This window comes from Wyeomyia smithii, chromosome 3 (genome assembly GCF_029784165.1).
Source record: "Wyeomyia smithii strain HCP4-BCI-WySm-NY-G18 chromosome 3, ASM2978416v1, whole genome shotgun sequence".
Lineage (NCBI taxonomy): Eukaryota > Metazoa > Arthropoda > Insecta > Diptera > Culicidae > Wyeomyia > Wyeomyia smithii.
Window position 1 is genome coordinate 111,467,385 of NC_073696.1, and position 17,090 is coordinate 111,484,474.

At 40.3% G+C, this 17,090-nt stretch overlaps 1 protein-coding gene across 1 annotated transcript in view; it reads right to left on the reverse strand.

The window, feature by feature from the left end:
- LOC129733006 (transmembrane protease serine 9) overlaps positions 1–11,004 on the reverse strand; it is a 33,876-nt gene extending 22,872 nt beyond the window's left edge. Inside the window, exon 1 of the mRNA XM_055694541.1 lies at positions 10,578–11,004. Within this exon, the coding sequence (XP_055550516.1) occupies positions 10,578–10,677 (100 nt within the window). The 5' untranslated portion in view covers positions 10,678–11,004. The remainder of the gene's footprint in view (positions 1–10,577) is intronic.
- Between the last annotated feature and the right edge of the window lie 6,086 nt (positions 11,005–17,090).

The following is a 17,090-nucleotide window of genomic DNA, read 5'->3' on the forward strand; positions in this document are numbered from 1 at the left end:
TCAAGTTGCTTGGAATTTAGTTTGAGAGAACTAAAAAATAAATGTTAAATAAACAATAAATCAATAAAGGATACTATTTCCCCTCAAAATAATTTAATATCGAAACATTGAAACATTCAGTTGATTAAAATCATGGACATTTTCCCAACCTTTTGATAGAAAGTTCTGGATGAAGAAATGTAAGATGCAACGTAACGTAATTTTTTCTTCATTTTCTATTTTGTTATTTTTGGCAGAATTTTTCTTTTAAAATTTTTCGTCTTATTACTATTTTATATATTTTTTCAAAGTTTTCCATGTTATTAGTATATCATTATTTCCACTTCATCGTTTTACCGTGTTTTTCACATATTTTGAAATGTGTACTATGATGATATGTTTTTTTTTCTATTTCTTCGTTTGTGAAAATATGAAATCATAGCAAAACCTTTGGACCACAATGGAGAAATGTAAGATTTTTTTCAAGAAGGGTAATCTTTGTGCAGTCCAAGAGTTAATTACACTGGTCGACAAAAGCGAAAACAAATTCGCCCTAAGCTCAAACTAGTTGTCCAAAACCGATTATAGCCTTTTAACTCGTCTTGTGAATGTTGGTGCTCATAGTAAATGCAGAAATGCGTCAAGAGGCCGCAGCGTAATTGCTCGCCGGGTTTGTCGCTTTCAAACAATCACTTTCATTCTCAACGCTTGCCTTTTAGTAGTGAAAATCACAAAAATAATAAATTATTTTCAAAGCTGGTAAGTGCAGCGAGTTTTTTTTGCGAATTTGTGAATATTTTCTGTATTTTCTACAGACATGAACCTCATGGAGTTGTATAAACAACTTTTCTCCTCATACGAAATGACAAATTCGGCACAGCAGAAAACATTTCTGTAGAGCACAGTCAACATTATTAGAAATTTGGTCACAAATGCATGAGTGATAAATAAATTGAATTTGACACGATAATTTTGTTTCAGAAAAAAAATTTTTTATAAATATAACAGCTTGTTTTTTTATACGTTTTTGTTTTTAACCAGGAGGGGATGTCATCCAATGCTACGTTTTTATCTGTATGTACGAATACAAATTTTTTGCCTTTCTCCTAGAAAGGTATAGCAATCACTTGCAAAACCGTGTGTGTGCGTTTGTGTGTGTGTATGTGTGTGTGTGAGTGTGCGTGTGTGTGTATGAGTGTGTGTGTGTGTGAGTGTGTGTATGTGTGAGTGTGTGTGTGTGAGTGTGTGTGTGTGTGTGTGTGTGTGTGTGTGTGTGTGTGTGTGTGTGTGTGAGTGTGCGTGTGTGTGTGTGTGTGTGTATGTGCAGATTTTTATTCTCACTCACTTTTCCCAGAGATGGATGGACCGATTTTCAGGAAATTAATTGCAAATGAAAGCTCTTGTTGTCCCATTAGACCCTATTCAATTTAAATGTAATCGGATTTTTAGTTTAGGGGTTATGTATCAAAATGTAAAAATCATGAAACATCATTATCTCGAAAACTACACAACCGATTTGAACAAAATTGGAACGGGCTACCTGAAATACCCTTAACTTTTGAATTTTATAAAGATTGAACTTGTGGTTCAAAAGTTATGAAAAGAAACGTGTTCTGAAAGCTGTTTAATCTCACTCATGTTTCTCAGAGATGGCTGAACCGATTTTCATAAAATCAGTGTCAAATGAAAGGTCTAGTTGCCCCATAAGACCCTATTGATTTGTTTTGCAATCGGACTATTATTTTGCCTGTTGTGTTTAAAAATGTGAAATCCAGCTATGAATAGGAACATATTCCGAAGACTTCTTGAACTCACTCACTTTTCTCTGAGATGGCTGACACGATTTCCACAAAATTAGTGTTAATTAATAAGTCTAGCTGCCTCATAACACACTATTGAGTTTTACTGTAATCGGACTGTAACTGCGTCTGTAATGAACCGAAACGTGAAAATCACGAAACTTCATTATCTCAGAAACTATACAACCGATTTGATCAATATTATTATCAGATGAGCGGGCTAGTTAAGGGTAAACTGATGAATTATGTTTGAACACTTGGCTTCAAAGTTTGGTTGCCCTATACGTTCCCATTTCATTTGATTATAATCGAACTTAAGCAACCGTTATGTAATAAATTGTTAATTTAACAACGAAAGTCTCAAAGATTACATGACTTATTTGAACAAAACTAGTGTTATACGAACGAGTCATCTCTCAAACATACAAAAAACAAACTTCATAACAATTTGATATATGGCTCAAAAGTTATGGAAAGAAAAGAATTCAAAGACTTTTTGAAACTATACCTGCTTTGATCGATATATGTGGCCTCAACATAATTTAAATGTGGTATCGTACTATTTGAACTTTCCAAATTCATTGATTTCTTACGATGTGTTTAAAGTCTGCAAACGCACGACGAATCGGTCATAGGATATGATCAAAGTCAAATAACAAATCGTTTGAAATGATTGGTTTTATCGAAATGACAACATCCTCGACTTCTGGCTTCTGGACATCATCTCAATTCTGAATATATTCTTATTGGGTGGTATTCGGTCATTTTCAGCAGATTTTCTGGCATCAATCTGACAACGGAAATACCCATATTGGGAGGTATTTAGTTATTTTGGTTGTTTTCCAGAAACTAAAAGTGGTCGTCTTTAAATTCAAAATGGTGTCTAGGGTCAATGTTTGGTTTCTATGCATCATCTCGATTACGGAATTTTTTCCTGTTTCCTAGAAGTTGCCATTTAGCAATTCAAAATGATGCCTGAGGTCAATTGTTAGCTCATTACATCATTCTGGTTCCAGAGATACTTATATTGGATGGTATTTGGTTATTTTAGACTTGTTTTCGCCAACCGGTAGTTGCCATCTTGGATTTCAAAATGGTATTTAAGATAATTTCTAGTCTCTGAGCGTCATTCTGGTTGAAGAAACAACCATATTGGGTGTTATTCGATCATTTTCGGCTATTTCCCAGGAACCGGAAGTCGCCAACCTAGAATCTGAAATGGGGTCTGTGGTCGATTTCAGCTGCTGTGTATCATTCTAGATCCGGAGACACTCATGTTAGACGGAAATCGGCCATTCTGGCTGTTTTCCAGAAACCAGAAGTTACCATTCTACAATTCATGATAGTGTCTGAAGTCAATTTTTAGCTTCTTGCAACATTCTGGCTCTGGAGATACTCATATTGGGTGGTATTTGGTCACTGTCTGTCATCTGGGAGTGATTCTGGCTCCGAAAACACTCATATTGAATGGTATTTGGTCATTTCCGGCTGTTTGCGAGACACTGGAAGTCACCATCTTAAAATTCAAGATTGTGTCTGTGATCAATTTCTAGATTCTCTGCAGCTCTCTGGTTCCGGAGATACTTATATTTAATGGGAATCGTCCATTTCAGGCTGTTTTCTAGAAACCGGACGTTGCCATCTTACAATTCAAAATGTTGTCTGAAGTCGATTTTTGGCTCCAGTGCATCATTATGATTCCGGAATACCAATATTGGGTGGAATTTGGTCGTTTGTTGCTTTTTTCCGAAACGGGAAGTGGCCAAACAATTTCTGGGTTTTGAATGCCTTTCTGGTTAAAGAAAAACTCATGTTGGGTGGTATTTGGTCATATTTGTTACCACTAAAAACATTGACACAACTCCGCCTGTTACGATTCTCTTGGTTCAGTTTAGCCTTTACGAATAGACTTGAATTATTGAGAACTGTAGCAGAGGGTCCAAAGCCCCTGTAAAGGAGGATGGTTGCAACAGCTCTTAACCATGGCTGTTGCGTAAAATCCAATGGTTAAAACCCCTAAGCTAAGGTGTTATGCGACCCGTGCCGATGGATGACGTGGTGGGGGGGGTTTAAGAAATACCCAGCCTCTAACGGAGCCTGTGGAGTACCAGGGCACCCTTCACAGTAATTAGCCCTTACTGCATCACGCGGGTCACTGATGCAGCGGACTCTTCTTTACCCAGCGACTCGTGGGAATTTTATGAACGACAAAACTTCACAAAATTCGGCCACCGGCAGCCTTTCTTTGCCGGAACCCATGGACTCATCGGAGCGTAGTCCAATAAAAACAAACGCACCGGGCAGAACGGAGGAGATGGAGCATGAGGATGATTTCAACCTCGACAGCGAATCGCTGGACGGAGGACCCTCGGCTTCATCCTTAATCCTACTTTCTCCACAAGGGAATGACGAAAGTCAAATGGACTTAGTTCCCGGTCCACAGACAAGGCCCGATGACGAAGGGAAACCCGAATCATCGGCACCCCTTGTCAAGCGACTTTCAAATGCGCAAAGGCGGCGACTGAGCAAAAATCTTCGCTCCGGTCTCTCGTACGAAGAAGCCAGGAAGCTGGCCCTCCTTCCAACAGAGCAGCCTGCTCAATCGAACCAAGTTGCCGTCAAGCGACAGCGGTCGGACGACTTGGTGTCACCAAACACCAGTACTAAGTGTCCACAGCCTAAAAAACTGCGGAACGGCACTGGTTTGGGGTCATCGGGTTCGAAGCCGCTCCCGAAGGCCACATATAGGGACATGGTGGGAGCTATAAGCCTTGCGGTTACTTCTGCTACCCACCCCAGCTCCCTACTCACAACGGACCAGCTTCAGGCTGTCCGGACCTCCATCCTCGATCACATTGCGGACCAGGAAAATCCAACCACCAAGCCCAAGTTTAACGGTTGCCATCTAAAAAATGGCTTCCTGCAACTTGCCTGTGCCGACAACGACACAGTGCAGTGGTTGGAAAGGGAGGTACCTTCTCTCGTACCATGGGAGGGAGCACAACTTCGTGTATACCACATGAAGGATCTGCCGCAGGCCAGACGGTATGTCGGTTACTTCGCGGACAGTGCGAACTCTCCGGACGAGAAGATTCTTCGTTCACTCCAGAATCAGAACGACCATCTCTCTACCAAAATGTGGCGAGTCTGTAACCGCAAATTGGTAAAGACCTTGGTCGAACTAGTTTTGGATATTGACGAAGAATCGGCCAAACTCGTTGAGAGTAGAAATTATGAACTGCACTACGGTTTCGGCAAAGCACGCATCCGAAAGGTAAGCGGAAGGCCGAACGTCACAGGCGGGAAAGACTCCGTCGCAATGTCAGGGAAGGTACGTGCGGGTAACTCCTCCGGGAGTACTCTGCCACCACCCAGGCAAAACGATCCTGCGAATGGGCTAAAGGTTCGCGTGGGAAACTCCTCCGGGAGTGCCCCACAACCACCCAAACGCAACCCTGCGATTGGGAAGGTACGCGCAGGATGCTCCCCCGTGAGTGCCCTGTCACCACCCAAAAAACGCAACCCCGCGGCTGCTCGGACGGTTCCGCCGAAGACTCGCAAGAGTGTGAAGCATCAACCACCGAAAAGTCGCACCCCCCGGAGTCAAAAACCGCCACAGTGTGCGCGACGACCTTCTGTTGCCAATCGACTGCTGCAACCGAAGCCGAACAGTGAGGAAGAGCAACTTCCATCAACCAGCCAAACCGCTGTTGGCAGCCGTCAGCCAATACCAGGATCATCTTCCGATCCGGACAAAGACGGCAACTTCACTGCAAAGTGAGCAGCCTTCGCTGCGTTCAAGCGAATCTCCATCACGCAAAAGGCGCCTCGGGTGTTCTTTGCAGGAGATTCGCCAAAGAGCAGCTAGCGGCTGCTTTCATCCAGGAGCCGTGGATCAACGAATCCAAAGTTCTCGGACTTAACGCTCCTAACGGTAGGTTAATCTACTGTGACACGCAGTCCAAACCAAGGACTGCAATTCTGCTAAATAGAGAACTAAAATTTTTACCTATTACAGAATTTATCCAACGCGACGTCGTTGCCGTCACGGTTGAAGTACCGACAACCAGAGGAAAGCAGGAAATGGTTGTCGCGTCGGCCTACTTCCCGGGCGACCAAGGTGATATACCGCCACCCGAAGTTGCTGCGCTCGTGCGGTACTGCAAGGCCATCAACAAGCCGTTTCTGATCGGCTGCGATGCCAACGCTCACCACACGATCTGGGGCAGCTCGGACACCAACACAAGGGGTGAGTACCTACTTGAATACCTTACTTCTAACTATGTCAATGTATGTAATGTAGGGAATAACCCCACGTTTATCAACGCTATTAGACAGGAGGTCCTTGATCTCACTCTGTGTAGCGCCTCTATTTCTGAAAGGATTAAAAGTTGGCATGTCTCCGATGAAACTAGTTTGTCGGACCACAGACACATCGTTTTTAATATAGAGGCTAACCCTCTGAAAAGAGAGCTGTTCAGAAATCCTAAGAATACAGATTGGGAATCCTTTAAGGAACGCCTGATCGATTCACGAACTTTCAGTTACAGCAACATTCGAAATTCTGTTGACCTGAATTCGGCAGCAAATGATCTACAAAACAGAATCATGGATGCTTTCGACGCTAACTGTCCACTAACACAGCGGTCAGTATGCCGTGACGTACCCTGGTGGAATGATCAACTTAGTGACCTTCGTCGGGAAACTAGGCGGTTGTTCAACAGGGCAAAAGTCACGTCTAACTGGGACGACTACAGGGCGTCCCTCACTAAATACAACGCCGAGCTACGCAAGGCTAAACGGAAATCCAGAGTTAGTTTCTGTGAAAGAATCCAAACTCTGCCGGAAGCTCCAAAAGGCGATGTCCAAAGACCATACTAACGGTTTAGGACAGGTGAGGAAAGAGGATGGATGCCTCACTGTCACTACCAAGGAAACGCTGGAGGTTCTTATAAACACCCACTTTCCTGGATCGACAGAGACCGAAGAACTGAATAGTGATGGGTCACGACAGGACAATTCGAGACATATGGCGTCTCGGGAGTCCATCCTGCTGGCCCGTCGACTGTTCACGGAAGCTTCAATAGGTTGGGCTCTAAGCTCATTCGACCCTATGAAGTCTCCTGGTCCAGACGGCATACTACCCATCTTTCTACAAAAATCGGCCGCAGTTATCATGTCCGAACTCATCAACCTCTTCAGAGCCAGCTTTATCCTGGGCCATATTCCGGATAACTGGCTGAAGGTGAAGGTAGTGTTTATCCCCAAAGTTGGAAGAAAGGACAAAACCCTACCTAAAACTTTCAGACCCATAAGTCTGACTTCATCGCTTCTCAAGTTGATGGAGAAAATAATGGATAAATATATCCGTGATGAGTTTCTTAAAGACTCCCCGCTGAACAGGAACCAACATGCCTATCAAAGCGGCAAGTCAACAGAAACTGCTCTTCACAGCTTAGTGACGTTGATTGAAAAGCCCCTAAGTTATCAGGAGACGGCGCTATGTGCCTTTCTTGATATTGAAGGGGCCTTCGATAACACGTCCTTTGCATCAATCGATACGGCTCTTTCTCATAAGGGAATCGACCAAACTTCAAGGAACTGGATACACTCAATGCTCTCTAGCAGAGTGATCACAGCAACCTTGGGAGATTCGTCTGTAACAATGTCAGTGATCAAGGGGTGTCCGCAAGGAGGAGTTCTCTCGCCCTTGTTATGGTCACTAGTTGTCGACGCACTTCTCAACAAGCTTTCACAGCTTGGTTACGAGGTCATTGGATACGCCGATGACATCGTCCTCATCGTCAGAGGTAAAGATGACGCAACTCTGTCGAGCCGAATGCAAACGGCTCTGAATACCACCATGTCATGGTGTTTACAGGAGGGTCTAAACATAAACCCCTTAAAAACAGTCCTAATTCCATTCGGCAGACGAAGGACGATCTCCATCACTCCTCCAATACTGAGTGGAGTTAGACTGGGCTTCAGCAATGAAGTCAAATATCTCGGAATTATTCTGGACAAGAAACTGAACTGGTCTGCACAACTGGATCATGCCGCTAAGAAAGCGATCTCAGCGATCTGGGCCTGCAGAACTCTCTTCGGTAAGACCTGGGGACTGAAACCAGACTTGGCACTCTGGTCTTACAAGACCATTGCCCGACCAAGAATCACCTATGCTGCCCTAGTGTGGTGGCCTAAGGTGAACGAAGTGACTGCGCAAGCCAAACTCAAAAAAGTTCAAAGACTTGCATGTCTTTCGGTTACCAGCGCTATGCGAACAACTCCAACTGCAGCCATGGAAGCTATGCTTTGCCTACTACCTCTACATCTTCATGTGAAAAAGGAAGCAGAGCTTGGCGCTCTAAGGTTGCAAAGGAGGAAAACCATACTTGAAGGGGACCAAATCGGCCACCTTCGCATACTTAGGGAGTTCAAACTAACTCCGCTATCAACCACAGTCTCCGACTCGATGGACGTTAGGTCCAACATGGATATTCCATATAGAGTGATTGAAACAAACCGCTCTATGTGGAACAATGGAGGGCCTAATCTTCCACCTGGCATCGTCAATTTTTATACGGACGGCTCGAAAATGGGATCCCTAACGGGATCTGGTATATACGGACCCGGTATCAGGGAAACGTTTTCCCTGGGAAAATGGCCCACCGTTTTTCAAGCAGAGGTATATGCCATATATATCTGCGCAAAAATATGTCTGCAACGCAACTACAGACATGCGAAAATCGGTATATTCTCGGACAGTCAAGCAGCACTACTAGCACTTAAGTCCGTCAAATGCGCTTCCAAACTTGTTTGGGAATGCATTGAAACTCTACGGGAACTTTCCCGACAGAATTCAGTTTTTCTGTTTTGGGTGCCCGGACACTGCGGAGTCGAGGGTAATGAACACGCTGACTACCTAGCAAGACAGGGATCAGCTCAGCGGTTTATTGGTCCCGAGCCGTTTCTGGGTACGTCCATTTCCGCTATCAAAAGCGAACTATTAACTTGGGAAAGGCTAGAAATAGTATCCCAATGGCAACAGGCACAGGGTTGTAGACAAGGCAAACAGTTTATCTATCCGAACCCTGGAACCGCCAGAAAGCTACTTAGTCTAAATCGTAGTGACCTACGGATAATCACGGGACGCCTCACCGGACACTGTCCCGCTTTTAATCATTTGAAGAAAATCGGCGTAGTGTTGAACGACACCTGCCGATTCTGCAAATCTGAACCAGAGAGTTCAGAGCATTTGCTTTGCTCTTGCGAAGCTCTTGCTTCCTCTAGGTACAACTTCTTAGGAAGTTACCTTTTAACTCCATACCAAGCATGGAGCTCCAATCCCAAGCAGGTCATTAGTTTCATCAACTATGTTGTACCTAATTGGGGTACAGGTTTACAACAAAACAGTTCTACTCCATCAATGAGTACGAACAATCCGTAACCTGTGCACAGCAATCGGGGCCCGCCACAAAAGACAATCAGCAAGAATGTCGCAGTGGCATTTCAGTACCCAGTGCCCTTCAGGCATACAGAGGAAAAAAAAAAAAAAACATTGACACACCAAATTTGGTTGTATTTTCTTGATTGGTTCTTGAGCTGTGCGAAATTTGTGTTTTGCTTGTATTGAACTCCTCCCTAAAAGAAAACGGGGGGGGGGGGGTCAAACCATTATGCACATATTTGTTACCTCTAAAAATATTCATTACTTGGTTAGTTCTCGAGATGTGCAGAAATTTGTGTTTTATTTGTATGAAACCCCTCCCTTCCAGGAAAAGGAGGGGCGTCCAACTATTATTATATATTATATTTGTTACCCCATAAAACATCCACATATTTGTTACCCCATAAAACATCCACATGCCAAATTCGGTTTCATTTGCTTGGTTTGTTCTTGAGTTGTGCAGAAATTTATGTTTCATTTGTATGGGACCCCTCCCTTCCAGAAGAGGGAGGGTCTCAAACTATCATAGGAACCTTAATCGGCACAAAAACCCCTACATACAAATTTTCACGTCGATCGTTTTGGTAGTTTTCGAGCCTATATGGATCAGACGGACAGACCGGACTGCATTTTTATATGTATAGATTACAACATCAATATTTTAGAGTTGAGTGAATATACTTACATACTAAATAAATATACTAAAGAGTGAATATACATTTATTGGATTGAAGCGTTCATGTAAATCTATTTTTATAAATAAAAGTTTGAATGAGAAAGGCTGGATCCGACTGCTAGGTGGATTAATTTAGGTTTTTTATATTGTTAAGATTTCTAGGAATCGATAGTGCTTGTTAATGAATATACTTTTTCTTATAAAATAAAATAGTCGAACTAAAAACTCTCACACCTGAATTGGTATTTTTCCAACATTTCAAATCGTTTATTTATTACTACAAGTTTCGAATTCCGGCAACACTAGAACTTGTTTCTGACGATTGTCCAGTTTTTTTTTCAAATTTGCTAATTCACTTTTTTCGAATTATTTTTTATTTTTAACAACGGCTTTTACCCGGTAACATTCAAATTCATTATGGCAGACAATATGTGCAGCAGGGGAAGCGAACTGCTGCACATATTGTCTGCCTTTTGCTAATACACTGCCAATAAGAAAAATCAAAACTCAGTCCCACCAGTTGAATTATTGTTTATTTATTGAATTTATGTAACCCAAGATCACAAACGCTTCGTTTGAGCACTGTAAAGATCTAGTTATTCATGCATTCTAAAAAGTCCGCTACACTATTTCATTATATTATTATTATTTTTCATTTTTTTAGTTGTTCATTTACCTTCAACTACCACCGAATCGTTGGCTATTGCATCCGTTTGAGTTGTGGCCACAATTTCCAACAGCAACAATACTACTGATATTCCAGCGTAAATTTTCATGTTTCACACGTTCACTGCAGTGTTACGGTACGTCTTGAAAATTAATCCGGCATCAATGATAGGTAATTGAAGCGCTATCCTTTGCGCAGAACAAAATTATTCCCGATCGAGCTTTCCTTCTGTGTCACAGCGCCACTTGTATCCGACCGAACAGCTTCGTTAGCTAGATTACTCACTAATAAGCATGTTTATTTGCCACTACGCACTAACTAAACCACCTATGATCTCAAGCTGCGGGCGGCGATTGCTCACCAGTGCCAATGTACCGCGCAAAAAGGAACCAAGACCTACCAAGAACGTCCGACCGCGACACTGACTCGGAACCGTTTGAAAACAAACTGTAAAGTGAATTGGATATTGATGATGTATTTATATATTCCCGGGACGTCTCCACCTGGATTCAGCCCAGTTCGAGCTACCTCGGCAAGCTTCCCTGCGCCGCGGCCGCTAAGGCTACTTGTTTTGGGATACTCGCCTCGCCTTTCCCGTTCCTTGAGTTTAGACAACGTACGATGATCGTTGCTGCTAGGGTGGACTAATTCAGTGTTGCCTTTCTTTGCACTGAACCGATTACCGCCTATCGTTACTTATCTTTATGTATACCATTATTGAGAAACTTGAATCGGTAAGGATGTGTGTCTGCTGGAGCCAATTACTCATTTGTAAAACATGCGCGATGTACAAAATATGTTAACTATATTTTTAATATGTGAGACTAAAACGGTATGTAGTAGTTATTGACGATCGGTAGACAGGTTGTGGTTGCATATTTTACCTTGCTACCTTTTTTATTGGTCGAACTATAATCTTGGTGTTATAGTTTTGTACATGGCATTTAGTCAATTCTGAGATAATTAAAAATCATTCCACATTACTATTATGAATTCATTGTAGTTAACCAATTTTATCAATTAATTTATTAAAAAGTAATGACGCAAAATTGTTTTTTGCTAGAAGCGTCTTCTACTATGTCACTATGCAAATAACCATGCGTCCTCAAGATTGAGTAATTTCAATGTGATTCAGAGACGAACTTCATTTTACTTGAATTTATGGAATTTCAGCATAAACGTAAAATCAAACTACATGTAATAGACTGAGATTCTAAATTCTGGACTTTGCCATTGCCCAATTCATTTTTCCACAAACAAACAAAATTCACATGGTTAAGCTATTGAATCCGGTTTTTATTGGCTTCAGTTGGCTTTGCGTTTAAAACATCAGCACCACCTTTTTCTTTTATTGTACGAATGTGTACTAGTCTAATATTCGGGACTCGGGTATCAATTTAGGAATGATTAAAGGTCTGGCGAATTTAAAAGTTTGTTCCTCCTCATCTAGATTCCACATCCAACGACTTGCGACAGCCAAACTGGTTAATCAATTTCATATGGCCTTTATCGATCCACCATTTCAAGGTATACGTACTTTCTGATATTTATCAAGAGTATCAACGCTTTTATAACCCTTTTTTATTTTATTGTGACAAAACATAAAAGAAAAATTATATTTAATCAAAATCTAAGTTTTGTGAAAATATTCTGTCTGGAACCTATCATTTTTTACGACACAAATTTTGAAGGTGAATATACAGCTTTCTCAACAAGTCAAATAAGATCACACAGAAAGCTACTAGCCTTGACATACGGAATGAACAACGGGCGCTTATTATTACGGTTGACGATGCGTGTCGAAACAAAGCAAAAAACAGGCCAAACTAATCCTGGCTCTCGGGCCAGAACGGTGGTTGAACTTTTAGGATATATTCTTCATTCCACAAAAGTGTGCGTCAATTGTGGTTTGCGTTATGAAAGCGTGGATAAATCTGCGGGTTTTGATAGATGATGTTCAACTATGATACTGAACAAGGTGGGAAAAACCCATGCGTGGTGAGTAATTGGGCGCTGGTATAGACCGTTCCGATAATTATAAATACACTTACGATCAACCGTCATTTCAAATAACGTGCAGCATTCAACCAAACGTTGGCTGCGTCCTGTTGTTTACATCCAAAAGAAACAGATGCTGTCATTTTTTCTAACATTTAGTGCGAAATTTTGAAAATGCGTGGCCTTTCTCCCGAGCAAAGAAAGCGAATTGTGCACAAATGGGGCACCGTGAGTGGTCTTTCTATAAGAAAATTAGCCAGAGAAGAAGGTATAAGTGTCGGAGCAGTTCAAACCGCATTGCGGAAGTATTGCGAAGAGTGCACATTTACTGATGCCCCAAGACGTGGTAGAAAACCCGGGCCTGTTGATCCCACAATGGACAAAAAGGTTAAGGAATACTACAAGCGGCATCATTCAGTATGAGTACGAGATGTGGCGAGAAAGCTTGGAACCTTGGCGAGTAACGTTATGCGTGCCAAGGGAAGAATGGGTCTGCAGACCCGTCGGAAGCAGAAGCAGCCAAAACGAAATCCAAAACAAGCTGAATCTGTGAAACCGAGAGCTCGGAAGCTTTATGACAAACTTCTGACCAAAAAAATGGGGTGTGTTATCATGGATGACGAAACCTACATAAAACTGGACTATAAGACTCTGCCAGGACCGCAATTTTATACATCACCGAAGGGAAAGGATGTCCCTGGACCAGTGAAAGCCATTTACACCGAAAAATTTGGCAAGAAGGTAATGGTTTGGCAGGCCATTTGTGAATGTGGGAAAATATCTCGTCCATTCATTACGAATGACACAATGAATGGTTTGAAAGAATGAATTTACGTGAAAGAGTGTTTGCAGAAAAGGTTGTTACCCATGGTTAAGCAGCCTAACAATCCTCCAATCTTTTGGCCCGATTTTGCTTCCTGCCATTACTCTAAGGATGCACTAGGGTGGTATGAAACAAATAATGTCACATGTGTCCCAAAGGAGATGAATCCTCCAAACTGCCCTGAAATATGCCCTATTGAAACTTTTTGGGCTTTGACCAAGGCAAAGCTGAGAAAATATGTCAAACCAGCGGACAATGTTGGAAAATTTAAAAAAGATTGGCTTAAAGTGGTAAAAATGGTCGGAGAACACACTGTGCAAAAGCTTATGAGTAGTGTTAAGAGAAAAGTTAGAGAACTCGCGTATCCTACGAAAAATAATCCCAACTTGAATTGAAACTGGAAATAAAACACTTATTATCTATATTTCAGAATAAAATGACCCGAAAAATCCTATATTTTTTGTTTTATTCAAGAGAGAAGATGTATTTATAATTTTCGGAACAGTCTATACAGCTTTCGAAATTTCGCTGTCACCCACAACGTTGCATACCGCATGGACATTATAAATATGTATATGAACAGTTTTGTCCTAAGCCTCAAATTGTAAAAAATGAAAAATTATAGTTTTTAACCCGAATTTTGTGTCTCTAGCAAAGATAACTTTTTCAAAAATTTAAATGAGTTTTCCCGTAAACAAACGTAAAAGCGACGAACTCCGCGAGCAATTATTCTGCGGCCTCTCAGCGCACTCCTGCATTTACTAGGGCGCCAAAATTCACAGAAATGGTTGAAAAGTTATAATCTTTTTAGGGCAACTATATTTGCTTTTATCGACCTGTGTAATTGATCATACACAAATACGCCCGAAGTTAAGCTAAAAAACTATCCCAGAAGTTCAGAGTTTTAACCATTTTTTTTTTCAGATAACATCAGTTCTTGACGTTTCATACACTTCTAAGATATTTGACGTAAAGAAAAAGTTTTTTTATTAATCGGCAAAGTAAAACTTTGACCGCTCTGAAACACGACATCCCGAAATCCGATTGCAAAGGCTTAATTTTTTAGACCAGGAATTCGTATTGATTTTTTAAACAAATTTTACTCAACCTTAACCTACTGAAAAACCGAGTGAAATAATTCTCGTTTCCGATTGTTCTTGCTGTTTTTTCAGCCTTTTAATTCTTGGCTTTGTTTCTATCACTTCTAGTTTCCAAGAAAGCAAAACCTTGTAGCCACTTTTTTAATTGCCTACTCCCAGTCATGGAGAAAATAATAAATACACTAGCAGTGTTGAATAATTTTTCATATTTGCGCAGTGATTTTAACTGTTGTATGATGTTATGTTAGGCCAGTACGAGCTGCAGACACTCTTTTCAAAAGAGGAACGGAGAAATAACTGGAGAAATTTCTTTGTCGGTGATTCCGAAAATTTTTTGTGTGAGTTAGTGTTTTTAAAGTGGCGAAAAAAATAAATACACTATTGAAATACAGGTAAGTTCCGTTTTTGGCATGTTCCGTTTTTGGCACCTTCCGATTTTGGCAACTTTTGGTTCCGTTTTTGGCAACACATTTTTTTTTCTAATATTTTCTAATCTTTTACTGATTGGCGGCTCAAAACTAATCCTCATTATTCTCTACATGACACATTTTTGGCCAACTCGACTGAGAGGCTGGCAACATTCTCTCAGAATTTAATGAACATTTGTGAGCGCATATTTTTTCATTGAAAATTCATCTAGACTAACATTTGAAAAGGTCTAAAGTTTGAACCTCTCTTCCATATATCGATATATCTAAATGAAGACGAGAGATAGAGAATAGTTGTCAATGGATGACTTCTAAAGAATTGTCTGAACTTTCATTCAATGCATTAAACAAACTATATTAGAAATCGTACACTGAGAAATTTGTTTTAAAAACAAAAAAAGATTTGAAAATAGGTCATTTCAGATTTTTTCAACACTCGTTTTTAGATAGACTATTTACACTCTTAAGGAGAAAAGGTTTTTTAAATCGTATGCAATTTTTTGCGAATAAAAAATAATTCCCATGTTTAATTTTTTGTTTATATGAATAATGAAAGTTTTGTCTCCAACTTTAGAAACATATTTCACTTAACAAAATGTTAAACAAGAGAAAGAAAGTACTGTTCTCCGAAATATTTTTAATTGACAAAGTGAGCTATAAAATATTCGTTACAACCAAATTTTTACAATTTCGAATGAAGTGAGGGACTTCCAAAAAAAAGCAACATTGATGCGTTTAAGGGTTCTAGCAGCACCATATATCAGCTGTTGCTTGTTTTCTCTTCACTCGTGCATTGAACAAAATCTTGTGCATTTAATTTGAAATGGAGCGTATCTTTACGAAAATACAAAGATTGTTTTCTTCACATTTTATTTGGTGAATAATATTTCTTATATGGAGAAAATGGAATAGCTTGACTAAAAAGTTAGAACAAATTATCAATAATGGCTTATTGAGCGATTTTTCTAAAATATTGTTAATTTTGTGAAAACTAAAATGCTACTAAAAAGCACTGTTTTTCCACGTTGTTGTCTTGTTATATTTTTTGGACGCTGTTCCGTGGAACCTTCGGATGAACGCCTTCGATTACAAATTACTTGAAGAGAATATTTACTATTTATTAGACAACAATACTTTTTTCACAAAGATACCTCTTCCAAACGTAATTGAACACAACACTCAATAATACCCAATGACTCTTCAGCAATAGAACAAGAAGAAGAAAAATATATGAGACAAACCCTTTGTTGCGCCTTAAGTGATCAGTTGCATTCTCACTCATAAGACAAAATTTAAGGCACTTTAGGGTGAATGTAATGTCCAATTAATATTTAAATGTTGTTTACCAATATTCAAAATGATAAAAAACAAAAAATTCTCAGAAAAAAATGTTCCATTTTTGGCACTGTTCCATATTTGGCAACTGAAAATCGAGGAGCGTGTTGCCAAAAACGGAACTTACCTGTATATATACAAAAGAATCCAAATTAGCTTTATTTCTCTACATATCGTTAGCAATGTGACCTTTAACGTTACAAAACTCACTTTCAATATTATGTGGGTTGTCCTTTGTTTTATAAAACCATGTTCAATCTTCGTGGTATGTTTATCGCCAGGTTTTCACGAGTAGAAGCTGTACTAGCAATTCACGCTGCCTGTCCGACGTTCCATAAGTCTGTTTCATTCTTTGGATGATGCTTTGCAACCTAGACTTTCCCAATCATCCATAGAATTCTTAAAGGATTTAAATTAGGAGTCTGCGCTGGTCAAACTAATAATTTTATATTTTCGTTTGAAAATCATTTTCGTGCTTTCAATACTGTATGTTCAGGATCGTTATACGGCATAGAGATCCAGTAAAGTGGCTAGTTTTCTTCGGCATACACGCAAAACTCTTCCTTATTACTTTAGAAGCAATAGCGCAAAATTGCCTTTTAGGTAACAAATCCATTACTTAAAAGGCAATAAAATTCTTCCCCAGTCAAGTAACAACACATACTTTCATATATTTAGCACGTGTTACGGGAGTACGACTATCTAATAATGGTCGTTTCAACCACATGCAAATTTTTTTCTGTCGATAAATGCTCCCTTTCCGTCTCAGGTAGAAGAAAAATCACACACCGTCGCATATGTTGCACATGTTACAAGTATCTAAGCTCGTTGTATGCAT